Below are 13,206 nucleotides of genomic sequence, written 5' to 3'. Positions count from 1 at the left end.
AACAAATACAGTCCTCTGGAACTGGCTTTTTCACTCATTATCACGTCGTTGCAAATGGTAGTGGTTATTCAGCACCCATTCATTTTTCCCTGATGGATTTGGTTGTCACTTGAATGTAACACAGTGTATTCCTGGCCCTCCTATCGGTGAGCATTTGGGCTGTTACTCTTTCTGGCTCTGAGAGCTACTCTTCCTGTTACTGAGGGCTGCCACAAACCCCCTCTCCCTGTCTCCCCAGGCAGGCAGTGTGGGAAGTGCCCTGAACTGTTGGCCTGCATGACATGTTCCTGTTCAGCTTTCCTGGGAACGGTGCTTTCCTGGGAACTGTGCCGATGTGTTTTCCAAATTGGTTGGACCACTTCACCCCCCAGCCCCCGCCACAGAGGGTGGCCACTCCCACTGCTCCCCATCCCCAGACAACTCCACGCTGTCTGTCGGCTGTCTTGATTTTTTTCTTCTGGATTGAATGAGTGCAAAGTGGGATTTCATTATAGCCTCGATTTGTGTTTCTGGGACTCAAGGTTGGTAGTGTATGAAAGGGGGTTGGGGCAGGCAGCACCCAGTGTGGGTCAGATGTTCACTCAGTGGTTTTTCCCCTCTTCCCCCACGAAGGTCAGTTTCCTCTGGCATGGCGGTATTGTCTGTAAAAATTCTGAGCTTGCGTGGACAGGAGTGGTGGGAGGGGACCCCACGGAAGGCAGAGCAAGGCTTATGTCCCTGTGCAGCAAGAACAAAAGGAAAGCAATTCTGGGAGACCCAGTGTCTCTGGTCTACTTCAGGGTGGAAAGGACTGTCCTAGCTCAGGAGGTACAGGGAGCCTGTGCTCAGCTCTCTGAAGATCCCCTTCCTGCGCCATCGCACTGACATGAGGCTGGCACTGGTGACGGGAAGGATGTGGTGACCAACAGCTGGATAACCAGATGTGTGCATTCGCAACTTTCTGAGGCGCCCTCTCTGATGGCTCTTGCCCGTGCAATGAATGAAGGGTGACTGAGCAAGATGGCTCCTGGTTACCCGAGGGTCCCTAAACCACAAGGCTCAGCAGAGGAGCTAAGAAGCCAGGTGCTGACAGGCTAAGTTGGAGTAACTTCCCTGCCAGCCCGGTGTACACACAATTGATTTCACCCGCCTTCCCGCCCAGGCCTGGGCCCCTGGAGCTGGTTAGAGACAAGCGCCAGGGCTGGCGGAATAATTATGCCTATTTCATGTGACACCCAAATTGATTGCCGCCAGGGTGACATTACCAGGGCATTGTTCCTCATCTCCAACCTCTTATTACATGTTATTAGGGTGTGTGGTGTGTGTGTGTGTTTTTCTATTTTTTTTTTCCGTTTCAGGGAATTAATCTCTCCCTACCACCTCCTTTGCTGCTGTCCTCTGCGGAGAGTCACTCTCTGCCTGGAGAGGGGGCAGGGGCCTAGCCAGCATCCCTTTTCCACATGGTCCTGAGTGAGCAGGCCTGCAGATATGGGGGGGTATCTCTAGTCCCTTGGCTTGGATCCAGGATGTGGATATCTCAGAGCCAAGAGAGGCCGATGAGATGCAGCTTCCAGAAAGGCCTCTGCTTGCATGCATCCTAAGACAGGCCGCTCACAGTGAGGCCAGGGCAAGCTGCTCATCCACCTCCCTGTTGTCTGATTCCACCCACTGTCCTGGCTTATCTCTCTGTGCCAGCCATGGACACTTGATATCTTCAGCCTTGACACTGTTCTTAGAGATTTGCAATGGTTCTCACCTCGTGTGGACTGTGTCATGGCAACTTAGTGGTCACCCAACTGTGCAGGGCCCAGCATAGCCTGTGTCTGACCAGAGGATCTACCAGCCCCCTGGCATGAGCTCAGTTTACCATGTGGGAAGAATGGGCGTTTGCAAGGGGCTGGCCAGGACTGAGCAGAGAGAACTTGACCAGCCAATGCTAGGAAGAGTGTGGTGTTTTTATTTAAAGGTTGTCTAACCGTGACATAAATAAGTCAGCAGATCTTGCTTTATGATGTATCAGGGTTTTGGTTTCCCCCTTTTGTGAAGCATGAGTGTCCAAAGCCATCATTCACCCATGACCTGGCGCCACCATGAGATATATGGCCACATTGGAATGGCAGAGAAAGTAGTAACTGTGTACAAAAAAGCTAGGCCTGCGATAGTGGGCAGTCCCTGGCGCTCTTAGACCGAATTTCCTCATCTGTATGGTGGTCTCCAAGATGCGGTTCCTCTGGATTCAGACTGGCTCAGGGCCTTGACCTAACACCCCAACCTCAGTTTGCTCATAAGTTCAGTGGGGTTGATGTGCTCAGGGCCAGTGAGGCCATCATGCTTAGTACATGCTCAGTATAAATGCCTCTCTTCCGTCTTCATGAGCTTTGTGTCCAGCCTGGTGAGGCCACAGGAGTCTTCCAACCCCTTTGCAAATGGAGAGATTATGGTCTCAGGGGGTAAGAGCACTTCAAGAGTTTGCAGGTCTCTAGAAGAGCTGTCAAGACAAGCAGAGGTAGAGCCAACCCCAGCTCTGCCCTTTGTTGCTGTGTGACTTTCAGAAATGATATGATTTCTCTGTGCCTCTCTCGGCTCCCTGATCAGGAGAACTGGAAGAAGCATACCAGCCTCCTAAGTGATTGTGAAGATAATGCCAGTTGACTGGCTGTGTGTGAGCTACTCTGCTTTGTCTGCACATCTTGTAGGACACTATGGAAGGTGAGGCAGAGTCTAGATTATCCAGAGTTCCTACCGCGCCGTGACATTGAACAGATTCACAGTTCCTCTCTGTGTTTCCAGTATTTTGGATTACTCTATATAGTGTTGGGTGGCCTGGAACTAGGTTGAACAAGCTGTCCTCAAACTCACAGAGATCCCCCTGCCTCTGCTTCCCAAGTGCTAAGATTAAAGGCATGCACTGATGTAACTAGCTGTTTCCAACTTTCCACCCATGGAATCTCCCTGGTCTGAATAGGTAGATGTTCTTTCCATAGGACACCCGATGCCAGGTGCCCTCCAGGAGGTTCCCAGCATCCATCACCATATTGATCCAACTGCTGGCTCACCCCAGTCCCTGCTGCTTCCCCTCAAGTTTGGCCTGCTCCAACATGTGGATCTATGCTCATCTCTCTCAAGGCTTGGGGTTCTGTAGATGGTAGTAAGCTGGGGCATCTTGAGAGGCCCCAGGGAGTAAGAGGATGGAATAGCTGTATTCCTGCTTGGATGGAGGATGGGCTGGGGGGCTTTATGGGTGCCTTTCTGTCCCTGAGGGTGTAGATTAGCATCTCAGATCAGAAGGGTCACATGGAGGTGCAAGTCCTGGGTTTCCCTATGAGTTTCTCTATCATCACCTCACCTAGGCTTGGCCAGCATCTCTTCACCTAGGGGACAGTTCCCATTCAAAAAAGGGAGTGCTCTCTAATGAGGCAGGCCCAGCACAGGTGACCCTGTAAAGTGAACGGCAAGCTCCAAAAGCCATCCTGTCGTCCCCCAGGATCACACAGCAGGATGAGGTGCCCTGGCTGGGATTCAGGATACAGCCAGTGAGCCCTTGGTCACCATAGCTGACTTTCTCTAGGCCCTATATATAGAAGCCTTTAAACACTAAGATGCTTTGACAATTAAAATTCATAATTTATCCCACAAATGGCCTGAGGTTGTGGGCTTGCCGGAAGGCTGGCGGCTCCTGAGACAGGCTGTGCTTGGGTGAAGTGGGCAGGGGCCTCTCTCCCCTGCACTCAGGGGCCAGATGCTTGTCCAGGGCAGCCCAGGGAGTTCAGGACAGCCAAGGTGCCTGGAGATTGGCCTGACCTCACTTGACCTAGGCTGATAGGTAAGCAGTTCGTCCCATTGGTGTCCTTCAGCCACAAGCCAGGTAAACACATTAGGGAAAAGACTGAATTTCCCAGGGTGCCAGAGAGGCTTGCAGGGCTGGTGGAACCCGGCCAGGTGATCCCTCACCCATAAACGCTTTGGTGTTCTCTCTGTATCACACATGTATACTAGTGTTTTCTCTGTGTGTGTCACCTACTACCCATGTGCACATAACACCTTGGGAGCCTAGCAAGTCTTTGCCAGAATCAAGAGCTGGAGGAAAATAAAGAATTATGCACGACAAAGGACGTGACCTCAATTTTCTTCCAGGTTGATTTCTCTCTCCTGTTGGGGGTGAAGGAGGTAGCTAGGGGTGAGTGCAGCCAGAAGAGGACACTCTGGGCTGTTCCAGCCAAGACAGCACTTCTTCACAGCTCAGTCTAGTTGCTGATCCTCCTCTCAGGGTCCCCCTCCCCTGGGCCCAGGTGGCCTGCTCCTGGGCTCTCAGCCTAGCCCTGCAGACTAACACTACATCCCCCCCATTAGCAGCTCCCTCCTTGAACCATTATCAGCCATTCACGCCTCGGCAGGGATGAGTCAGAACAGCCAGAATGGAGTGCCTTAAAGGAGCCCAGGGACTGGGCCAGGATTTGGGGCATGAGAGCCCCAGTGGGAGTCTTACAAGCTTTCAGATTGGCCTGGCCACAAACCACCTCCTCTATCATACCTTCCTTTCTCTGCCCTCTCTACTTCTCTTTCCGAATACCTTCGTGAGCCTAGATTAGGTGTCCGGGGACAGGGTTGATCCTATGCCTAGTGTTTCAGGGGCTGCCCCAAGAGTGGTGTGATTCTTTGACTAGTTGAGGTGGGAGAGGCTAGGAGTGCAGAGTTGAATGAAATCCACCTTAGCATGTTAATCTGGGGGCCATAGAGAAAGGGAGAAGGAGGGAGACTAGGAGCAGTGCTCCAGAGAGGCCCCACAAGAGGAGAGGCCCGACCAGCTGGATACTGAAAGTTTTACAGACCCGCCATGTTGAGGAGAACCAGCAGGTTGCTGTGGAATGTCTCTAGAAGGGTACTATGCTGCCCCAGCCTCTTGGTCCTAGCTGCCATTGAACAGGCAACATGTAACTGGCAATATCATGCTTAACATGGATCCACTGAGGCTGAAGACAAAAAAGGCCCCAGCAAGCCAGCAACTGGGAGCAAAGCTGCCTTGAGAGGCCCAGGCTCTACCTGGCTTCTTTTGTTCTTTGGTGACTGAGTCCCCCCACTTCCTCATTAGCTTCCGTCTGCCCATCTAAAGATGGCTAGCTGGTCACATCCCCTGCAGGGGCAGTGGTGAGAACAGGCTAGGTTAACAGGCCCCAGTCTGACAACTGGACGCCATACAGTGTGAGGTAGAGGTCACACACATGGTCCCTGTGCAGGCTCTGGGTCCACCCACTGCTGATACCTTGTTTTGCGGGCTTTCACTGTGTCACTCTGGCTGTACAGACCAGGCTAGCCTAGAACTCACAAAGACCCGCCTGCCTCCGCCTCCCTGGTGCTGGGATTAAAGACACACACCACCAAGCCTGAATCTCTCCCTTCCTGTTGCCATTTTGCCACTTCCCTGTCCCTGTGCCCATCTCTCACCCACCACCCGCTTGTCTTTCTGCCTCCCTGATCCATCCTATGAAGCCCATGTGACTCTCTTCTGTCGCCCCTCTTCCCTTCCACGTGGTCCTTTATGGATAGTGAGGCTGAGTACTCTAGGGAGTCCTCTAGCTAGCCTGCCAACTCTGCCACACCACAGACCTTCCTGTGCCCAAAAGCAATGTGCCCAGAAGTCCAGGGTGCTGCCACTCCTAAGGAATGCTGAGTGAACACCGTGAGATACCAACAGAGAGCCCAGCATACCTAAGCCTTCCACCCATGCTGCAGCTTATCCCAAAGGAAGAGAGATTTGGGTCCAAACAGGGGTGTGGATTCCCAGGCAGCCAAGTGGAGAATCAATCACTAAACACATGCCAGGTGGCCCATGTACTGCAAGGGCTAAATACATGGCTCTCTGAGGACCAGCAGATTCCTGCTTCTCCGGGCCACATTTTAATAGGACCCTCATGCGTGCCCTTGAACAGGTGTGTGCACACTTGTGCACGCTTGTGCGTGTGCACACAACACACACACACACACACACACACACACACACACACACACACACACACACACACACCAGGCAGCTGGCTCTCCCAAGACCAGCAGGCCCACCAGAGGGACAGAGTGCTGTTGCCTCCTGGCTTTGTGGCCTCATGCTGGTGCAAGTGAGTCCCTTCCTGCACCTTGGTTTCTCGACTGTAAAATGAGTGCAAAATGCCCTTGAGACCCCTGTCTCCTGGGTTTCTGAGGTGGTGTGAAAAGCTCCATCCATGCAGCCTACAGCTGCTCTTCCCCAGTGTTAGTCCCTTCCGATTTCTGACAAGCTTTGTGAGCCTGGCTTAGTGCTGCACCCAGAAGCCATCAGACACTGCCTATGGGGCAACGTGGGCCCAGCCCACGTTGTGAGGAATTCCACACCCTTTCCTCCACCACCAGCCGTTCTCCCCACCAGAGTCCCAGTGTGAAGGAGCTCCCATCAGGGGAGCTGAGCAGCCTGGGGCTCACATAGACCCTCCCAGCCCTGATGAAACTTCCGCTCATGTCTTCACCCTCCTCTGTCTGCAGACAAGGATGTTTCACTGTCCAGCATTTTGGGTGTCAGTTCCATGAGACTCTGAAACCCAGTGTCTGTTGATCCATGAAGAGGGCTAGGAAGAGCAGGCATTGCCCAGGGTAACCCACAGGCTGGAGAACTGCAAATGACCAGTGTCAGGCAGCAGTGTCTGAGCCAGGCCATGTCTACCCCGGGACATTAGGAAAGGTGTGGCAGCCCTGCTGCAGGGAAAGTTCAGAGCCCCATCTTGAGCTACACTGATAACTCAACTGCTTCCCAGCCTCACTTTGGGGAGGATTCAGGCTACTGCAGGGTCTGGGCATCACGCCCTGGGCACTGCGATCCTCTATCTGCCACCTGCCTGTCTCTGATGTTTATTTTCTTTGTATTTATTGTTCCAATTTTGAGTTCTTGCCCTCATGAGAAGCCCTTCAGGGGGCAAGGATCGGAATTAAAGCACTGATTAAAAAGCATAAAGCACCCTGAAAAGTACGGGAGCAGCCTTGGGCCGCCAGGTCCCGGGGATGAGTTACACACTGCCCGCTCAGCAGCCTGGGTGACCCCAACACACCCTGTAGGACTGTGTGTCTAGAAGCCTACACTCAGCATGCTCTGCTGCCACTGTGCTGGTATGAGCAGGTACTCTAGCCTCTCGGGGCCTCAGTTTCCCTACCTTTCAGGACAGCCACCTGTAAAAGACGGAGGTTGACAGGCCGGGGAGATAGCCCAGTCTGTAAAATGCTTACCATGAAAACATGAGGCCTGGGTTCAGATCCCACCTAAAGTGCCAAGTACGGTGGTGTTTACCTGCAATCCCAGTGCTGGGGAGGTAAGGACAGGGATCCCCAGAGCTTGTTGGTCAACCAGTCCAGCTGAATTGGTAAATGCCAGACTCAGTGAGAGCTGTTGTGTGAAGGTATAAGGTGGAAAGTGAGAGAAGGCGCCACCTGACGTTGACCTCTGGCCTCCACGTGCACACATATAAACATGCACTCACACACATATGTGCTCACACACAGAAGAGGCAATTCGGGGCTTACATCTGACCTCATGGCACATGGCCTGCTATTCTGTGGCTAACGGCCTGGCTTGGAATGGTAGCTGTACAGGGCAAGGCTGCCCAGCTTTTCCCAGGTTTCCTAGTTCAGTGGCCCTGGCAGAGGGATTTCCATTCCCCATAGCAACCTCTTCTTGATCACATGTTGCCTTCCACACAGCGTGAGTTCTTGGGCAATTCCCGATGGCAGGTGACACAGCCTCTGCGGGGACAGTAGCAGTGTGACCCAGAGTTGAACATATGTCACGTGGTGGCTGGAGAGCGGGCATAGGCTGAGGCGTTGGAATCTGTTTCCCACTTTGTTCAGCTGCCAGGACACTCTCCCCCCTTTTCCTTTTGCATGGCATCACCCCCTACCACCCCCTCCTCTTTTCCTGCCATCCTCTTTCACCTGAAGTTTTCTCTCAGTCAGGCCGACTGTCATTTGGAATGAGGTGAGACACACCACAATCACATGCCACTACTAGGAAGACTCAAGTGTCTCTGCGTTGTAGGCAAGCGATGACATCTGAGCGACTCACAGATGACTTTGTCGGGGAGGTGGTCTTTGGCGTGGAAGGATGAAAAGGCCTTTGGGACAGTTCCCCAAAAGGAAATGGCTTAGAGGCTGGGTGTGCAGGGCCAAGTGGGGACAGTGTGTGGCTTTGTGGGGTGGGCGGTGATGGGTAGATTCAGATGCTGTACACATGTGCATGAAGGGTTTGCCAACATCTCGGCGTCCTTACTCTTCCCATCTCCCTACTTCCTCCTCTTCTCCGGCAGCTCCCAGGCTAGCCCAGGCCTGACTGAGATGGACAATAAAAGTCCTATTTACCTCCTGAGGTCCCCAGCCTCACACCCACACCAGCCCCAGCTGCTGGCCCAATTACTTATTGATTGCCTGTCAGGATGTTTGCTTTTCTGGTGGGTCACTGGAGTGTGTGTGACTGTGGAAAATAGTCCTGTGGGGGCAGGGTAGGGAGAGGCTCAGACACAGACGGATCCGGAGAGAGAATGAGGGGGAGGAAGGGGGTGGGTGACAAAGCCCTTGGGGATAACAAAACTGTGCAGATTCCATAACATGTCAATGACACCATGAGTTCTCTCTGGTTAATCAGTCACTTAGTCGATCAACAACCAGGAAGTACCTGTCAGCTCTTGGAGACCGGTAGAGCATTGAAAGTGTGTGGAGCTGGAGCTTCCAGTCTACACTGGTCCCCGCTAGTGGTTGAGTGACAGTCACGGTCTCTCGGAGCCTCAGTTGCCATGGATGACAACTATGATAAATTGTGGCTTGAGGGCAGAAGCTGTGTCAAGAGGTGAGGAAGAACACAGATTGGACACAGATAGAATTCCCAAGCCTGGCCTCCCCATGCTGCAGGAGGCTCTACAGAGCCATGAGTACTGGACAGCATGCAGCAGTGCAGCCCACTAGGGCCAGAGGCAAGGGTGATGGGCAGCAGACGGTTTTCATCTCTGTGGCAGAAGGCTGTAGTGGACCATTGCTTTGGTCCATCCCTGAACACCTCTTGGTTCCTCCCCACCCCATCGCCAAGCCAGTTCCCACAGAGGACAAGGGCAGGCAGCACCAGGAATGGGAAAGCTCTGCAGGGTTGGTTCCTGCACACTTCTGGATCGGTCCACCTGCAGCCTCCAGCAGCTCCCACTCCCATCTCTCTGTCGCCTCCCACCAAGTTCAGTCTTGGGACCCAGCCTTCACCAGCCTGGCACACTAGGTGGTACAGTGTGGGTGGGTAAAACTGTCTGCCCTGGTCTCGGAGGTCAAACCGTTAACTCCAGAAGAGGAAGAGATGATGGAAACCCAGAGAGGTGAATGGGCAGGACTTCTGAAGCGGGACAGCCTGCATCTCAGGGATGAGGAAAGCCCCAGACTTACTGGGTCTTCAAGCCAGGATTCCTGCAGTCTAGAGAAATGACATTTTAGGAAGAATGGCAGGCTTAAGGCCAGGAAGCAGGAAGCATTCATGCCCTGGGCTGAGTAGCTGATGCAGTCAGGGGTAGACCCTTGTAGAAGAGGTGCTCCAGGGCTCACAGGACCCACGGGATCCCCAGTGGGATCTTTCTGCAGAGGCTCTCTGACTGGGTCCTGGCTTCTGGGCAGAGCCCCATCCTGGAGCAGATTTGGTGTCTCCTACAGGTACACAGGGCTTCTAAGCCTCCCCGGACTCCGTGGCAGAGTTGGGCGGAAAGTCCGATGGTGTCTGGCAGGGAGGCGTGCCCCGTGGGCTGGGTCCATTTGCGTTCTTCCTTCCTCCTCAGGACTATTTCCAGAAACCTGGCCTGGAGCCCTTTGATCCTCTGTGAATCAGAGTAGCTCACCAAGGCTGGCTTTATCCCCGAGGAAGCCCTGGGTGAGTTGAGACTCAGGACATGCCTAGAGTGAACTGCCAGTGAACCCTAAACGAGATGGCACTGCCCCTCCTTCCACAACCTTTCCATCTGGGATGGGGGTGGGGCGGGGTCTATCCCAGCACTGCCTGCTCATCGCCACCTTTGTCCTGTGCTTGCTTCCGGCTGCAGGTGAGCGAGAGGATGCTGGCAGGGGGTATGAGAAGCATGCCCAGCCCCCTCCTGGCCTGCTGGCAGCCCATCCTCCTGCTGGTCCTGGGCTCTGTGCTGTCAGGCTCCGCCACCGGCTGCCCGCCCCGCTGCGAGTGCTCAGCGCAGGACCGAGCAGTGCTCTGTCACCGCAAGCGCTTTGTGGCGGTGCCCGAGGGCATCCCCACCGAGACTCGCCTGCTGGATCTGGGCAAAAACCGCATCAAGACACTCAACCAGGACGAGTTTGCCAGTTTCCCACACCTGGAGGAGCTAGAACTCAATGAGAACATCGTGAGCGCCGTGGAGCCGGGCGCCTTCAACAACCTCTTCAACCTGAGGACGCTGGGGCTTCGCAGCAACCGCCTGAAGCTCATCCCGCTGGGCGTCTTCACCGGCCTCAGCAACTTGACCAAGCTGGACATCAGCGAGAACAAGATCGTCATCCTGCTAGACTACATGTTCCAAGACCTATACAACCTCAAGTCGCTGGAGGTCGGCGACAATGACCTCGTCTACATCTCCCATCGAGCCTTCAGCGGCCTCAACAGCCTGGAACAGCTGACGCTGGAGAAATGCAATCTGACCTCCATCCCCACTGAGGCACTCTCCCACCTGCATGGCCTCATTGTCCTGCGGCTACGACACCTCAACATCAATGCCATCCGGGACTACTCCTTCAAGAGGCTGTACCGACTCAAGGTCTTAGAGATCTCCCACTGGCCCTACCTGGACACCATGACCCCCAACTGCCTCTACGGCCTCAACCTGACATCCCTATCTATCACGCACTGCAACCTGACAGCCGTGCCCTATCTGGCAGTGCGCCACCTGGTCTATCTCCGTTTCCTCAATCTTTCCTACAACCCCATCGGTACAATCGAGGGCTCCATGCTGCATGAGCTGCTGCGGTTGCAAGAGATCCAACTGGTGGGCGGGCAGCTGGCCGTGGTGGAGCCCTACGCCTTTCGTGGGCTCAATTACCTGCGTGTGCTCAATGTCTCTGGCAACCAGCTGACCACCCTGGAGGAGTCAGCCTTCCACTCGGTGGGCAACCTGGAGACGCTCATCCTGGACTCCAACCCACTGGCCTGTGACTGCCGGCTGCTGTGGGTGTTCCGGCGCCGCTGGCGGCTCAACTTCAACAGGCAGCAGCCCACCTGCGCCACACCTGAGTTCGTCCAGGGTAAGGAGTTCAAGGACTTCCCCGATGTGCTCCTACCCAACTACTTCACCTGCCGCCGGGCCCACATCCGGGACCGCAAGGCACAGCAGGTGTTTGTAGATGAGGGCCACACGGTGCAGTTCGTATGCCGGGCAGATGGCGACCCTCCACCAGCTATCCTTTGGCTCTCACCCCGCAAGCACTTGGTCTCGGCCAAGAGCAATGGGCGGCTCACAGTCTTCCCTGATGGCACGCTGGAGGTGCGCTACGCCCAGGTACAGGACAACGGCACGTACCTGTGCATCGCAGCCAATGCAGGCGGCAACGACTCCATGCCCGCCCACTTGCATGTGCGCAGCTACTCGCCTGACTGGCCCCATCAACCCAACAAGACCTTCGCCTTCATCTCCAACCAGCCAGGCGAGGGAGAGGCCAACAGCACCCGCGCCACTGTGCCTTTCCCCTTCGACATCAAGACGCTCATCATCGCCACCACCATGGGCTTCATCTCCTTCCTGGGCGTGGTCCTATTCTGCCTGGTGCTGCTGTTTCTATGGAGCCGGGGCAAAGGCAACACAAAGCACAACATCGAAATTGAATATGTGCCCCGGAAATCGGACGCAGGCATCAGCTCAGCTGATGCACCCCGCAAGTTCAACATGAAGATGATATGAGGATGGGGCAGGGTGGGGGCGCAGGGACCCCCCCCCACTTCCGGGGGAACACTGGGCAGGGAAGGTGCCTGGCTGCTGCCCACTCACCCCCAGGCCTTCCCACCTCTTCCCTGCCCTCCTCACACACTCTCCCCCTCCCCCCACGCGCCCCCGCTGCCACGCCAGCCTCGCCCTCACCGCCTGCCCTCCTTCTACCAGGATTTCAGAAGGCCAGGCCTGAGGACCCCGCCTACATAGGGGCCAGAGTTGACAGACGAATCCAAAGCCGACGAACCGACACGCGGCAGAGTCAATAATTCAATTAAAAAAAAAAAAAGTTACAAACTTCCTCTGTAACTTGGGTTTCAATAATTAATGGATTTTTATGAAAACTTGAAATAATAAAAAAAGAAAAAAAAACTATTTCCTATAGCTAGTCGGAATGCAAACTTTTGACGTCCTGATGGCTCCAGGGCCTTCTTCCAACTCAGTTTCTTGTTTTTCTCTTCCTCCTTCTCCTCCTCTTCCTCCTTTCTCTTCTCTTCCCCTGTGGGGAGGGATCACTCAGGAAAACAGGGAAGGAGATTCCAGCCCCACCCTCTGGCCCACTCTGCTAGGCGCCATTTGGAGCCCTGGTGGCAGCTCAGCTCCAGGGCCCAGCTCTAGCTGGCTTTTTGCTGGAAGTAGGGAACGGGATAGGACTGCCCGGGGGGTGGGGCTTGTCTGCTGGCTGCCAGGCAGCACTACCAAGGGGAGGTGGGTGCCAGGCTCGGGTGTGGCTGAAGCTGGGACGGGCTGGGGTCCTCCTGGGGAACAGCACAGTAGGCGGAAAGAGTCAGGAGCCAGAGGCAGGCTGACTCCTCTCCTCTGGTCCCAGCTCTGCTGCTCACTGTTGTGTGACCTCGAGCAGGTCGCTGGCCCTCTTGGGCCTCAGTCTCCACATCTGTACAAATGGGAACATTGTCCCTGCCCTGCCTACCTCACAGGGCTGTTGTGAGGAACTGATGAGATGATGTATGTGAAACACTTTGTAACCTGTAAAGCGCTGTGCACATGTGTGTGGGTGACTGCTCTCATTATGGTCATTATTTTCTCATTGTGGGATGGGATCCCCAGGGCTGGGGAGCGAGAGGGACAGCTCCTGGGGCTTCGATAGGCTCCTCCTAGGACACTGGCTGGGCTGGAGAACTTAATAGATTCTTCTACCTCTGGCTGAGAGGCCCCCTAGACGCCAATGTACAAAGTTAGGAATACCAGCTCTCTCCAGGTCTTATTCGCAAGTGTTTATTGAATATCTGATCTATGCCACTTCCTG

General features: G+C 54.6%; 1 protein-coding gene across 3 annotated transcripts in view; it reads left to right on the top strand.

Moving 5' to 3' along the window:
* Lingo1 (leucine rich repeat and Ig domain containing 1) overlaps window positions 1–12,963 on the top strand; it is a 107,920-nt gene extending 94,957 nt beyond the window's left edge. For 2 of the 3 annotated variants that reach the window (XM_032909340.1, XM_032909339.1), the window contains one exon: window positions 10,056–12,963. In XM_032909340.1, coding sequence (XP_032765231.1) covers window positions 10,068–11,912 — 1,845 coding nt within the window. In that variant the 5' untranslated portion in view covers window positions 10,056–10,067 and the 3' untranslated portion in view covers window positions 11,913–12,963. Of the gene's footprint in view, window positions 1–9,368; window positions 9,887–10,055 lie in introns of those variants that run through there. The other variant, XM_032909341.1, reaches the window with a different exon arrangement.
* Window positions 12,964–13,206: the final 243 nt, after the last annotated feature.

This window comes from Rattus rattus, chromosome 8 (genome assembly GCF_011064425.1).
Source record: "Rattus rattus isolate New Zealand chromosome 8, Rrattus_CSIRO_v1, whole genome shotgun sequence".
Taxonomy (NCBI): domain Eukaryota; kingdom Metazoa; phylum Chordata; class Mammalia; order Rodentia; family Muridae; genus Rattus; species Rattus rattus.
This window is presented reverse-complemented; position numbering and strand designations above follow the sequence as displayed.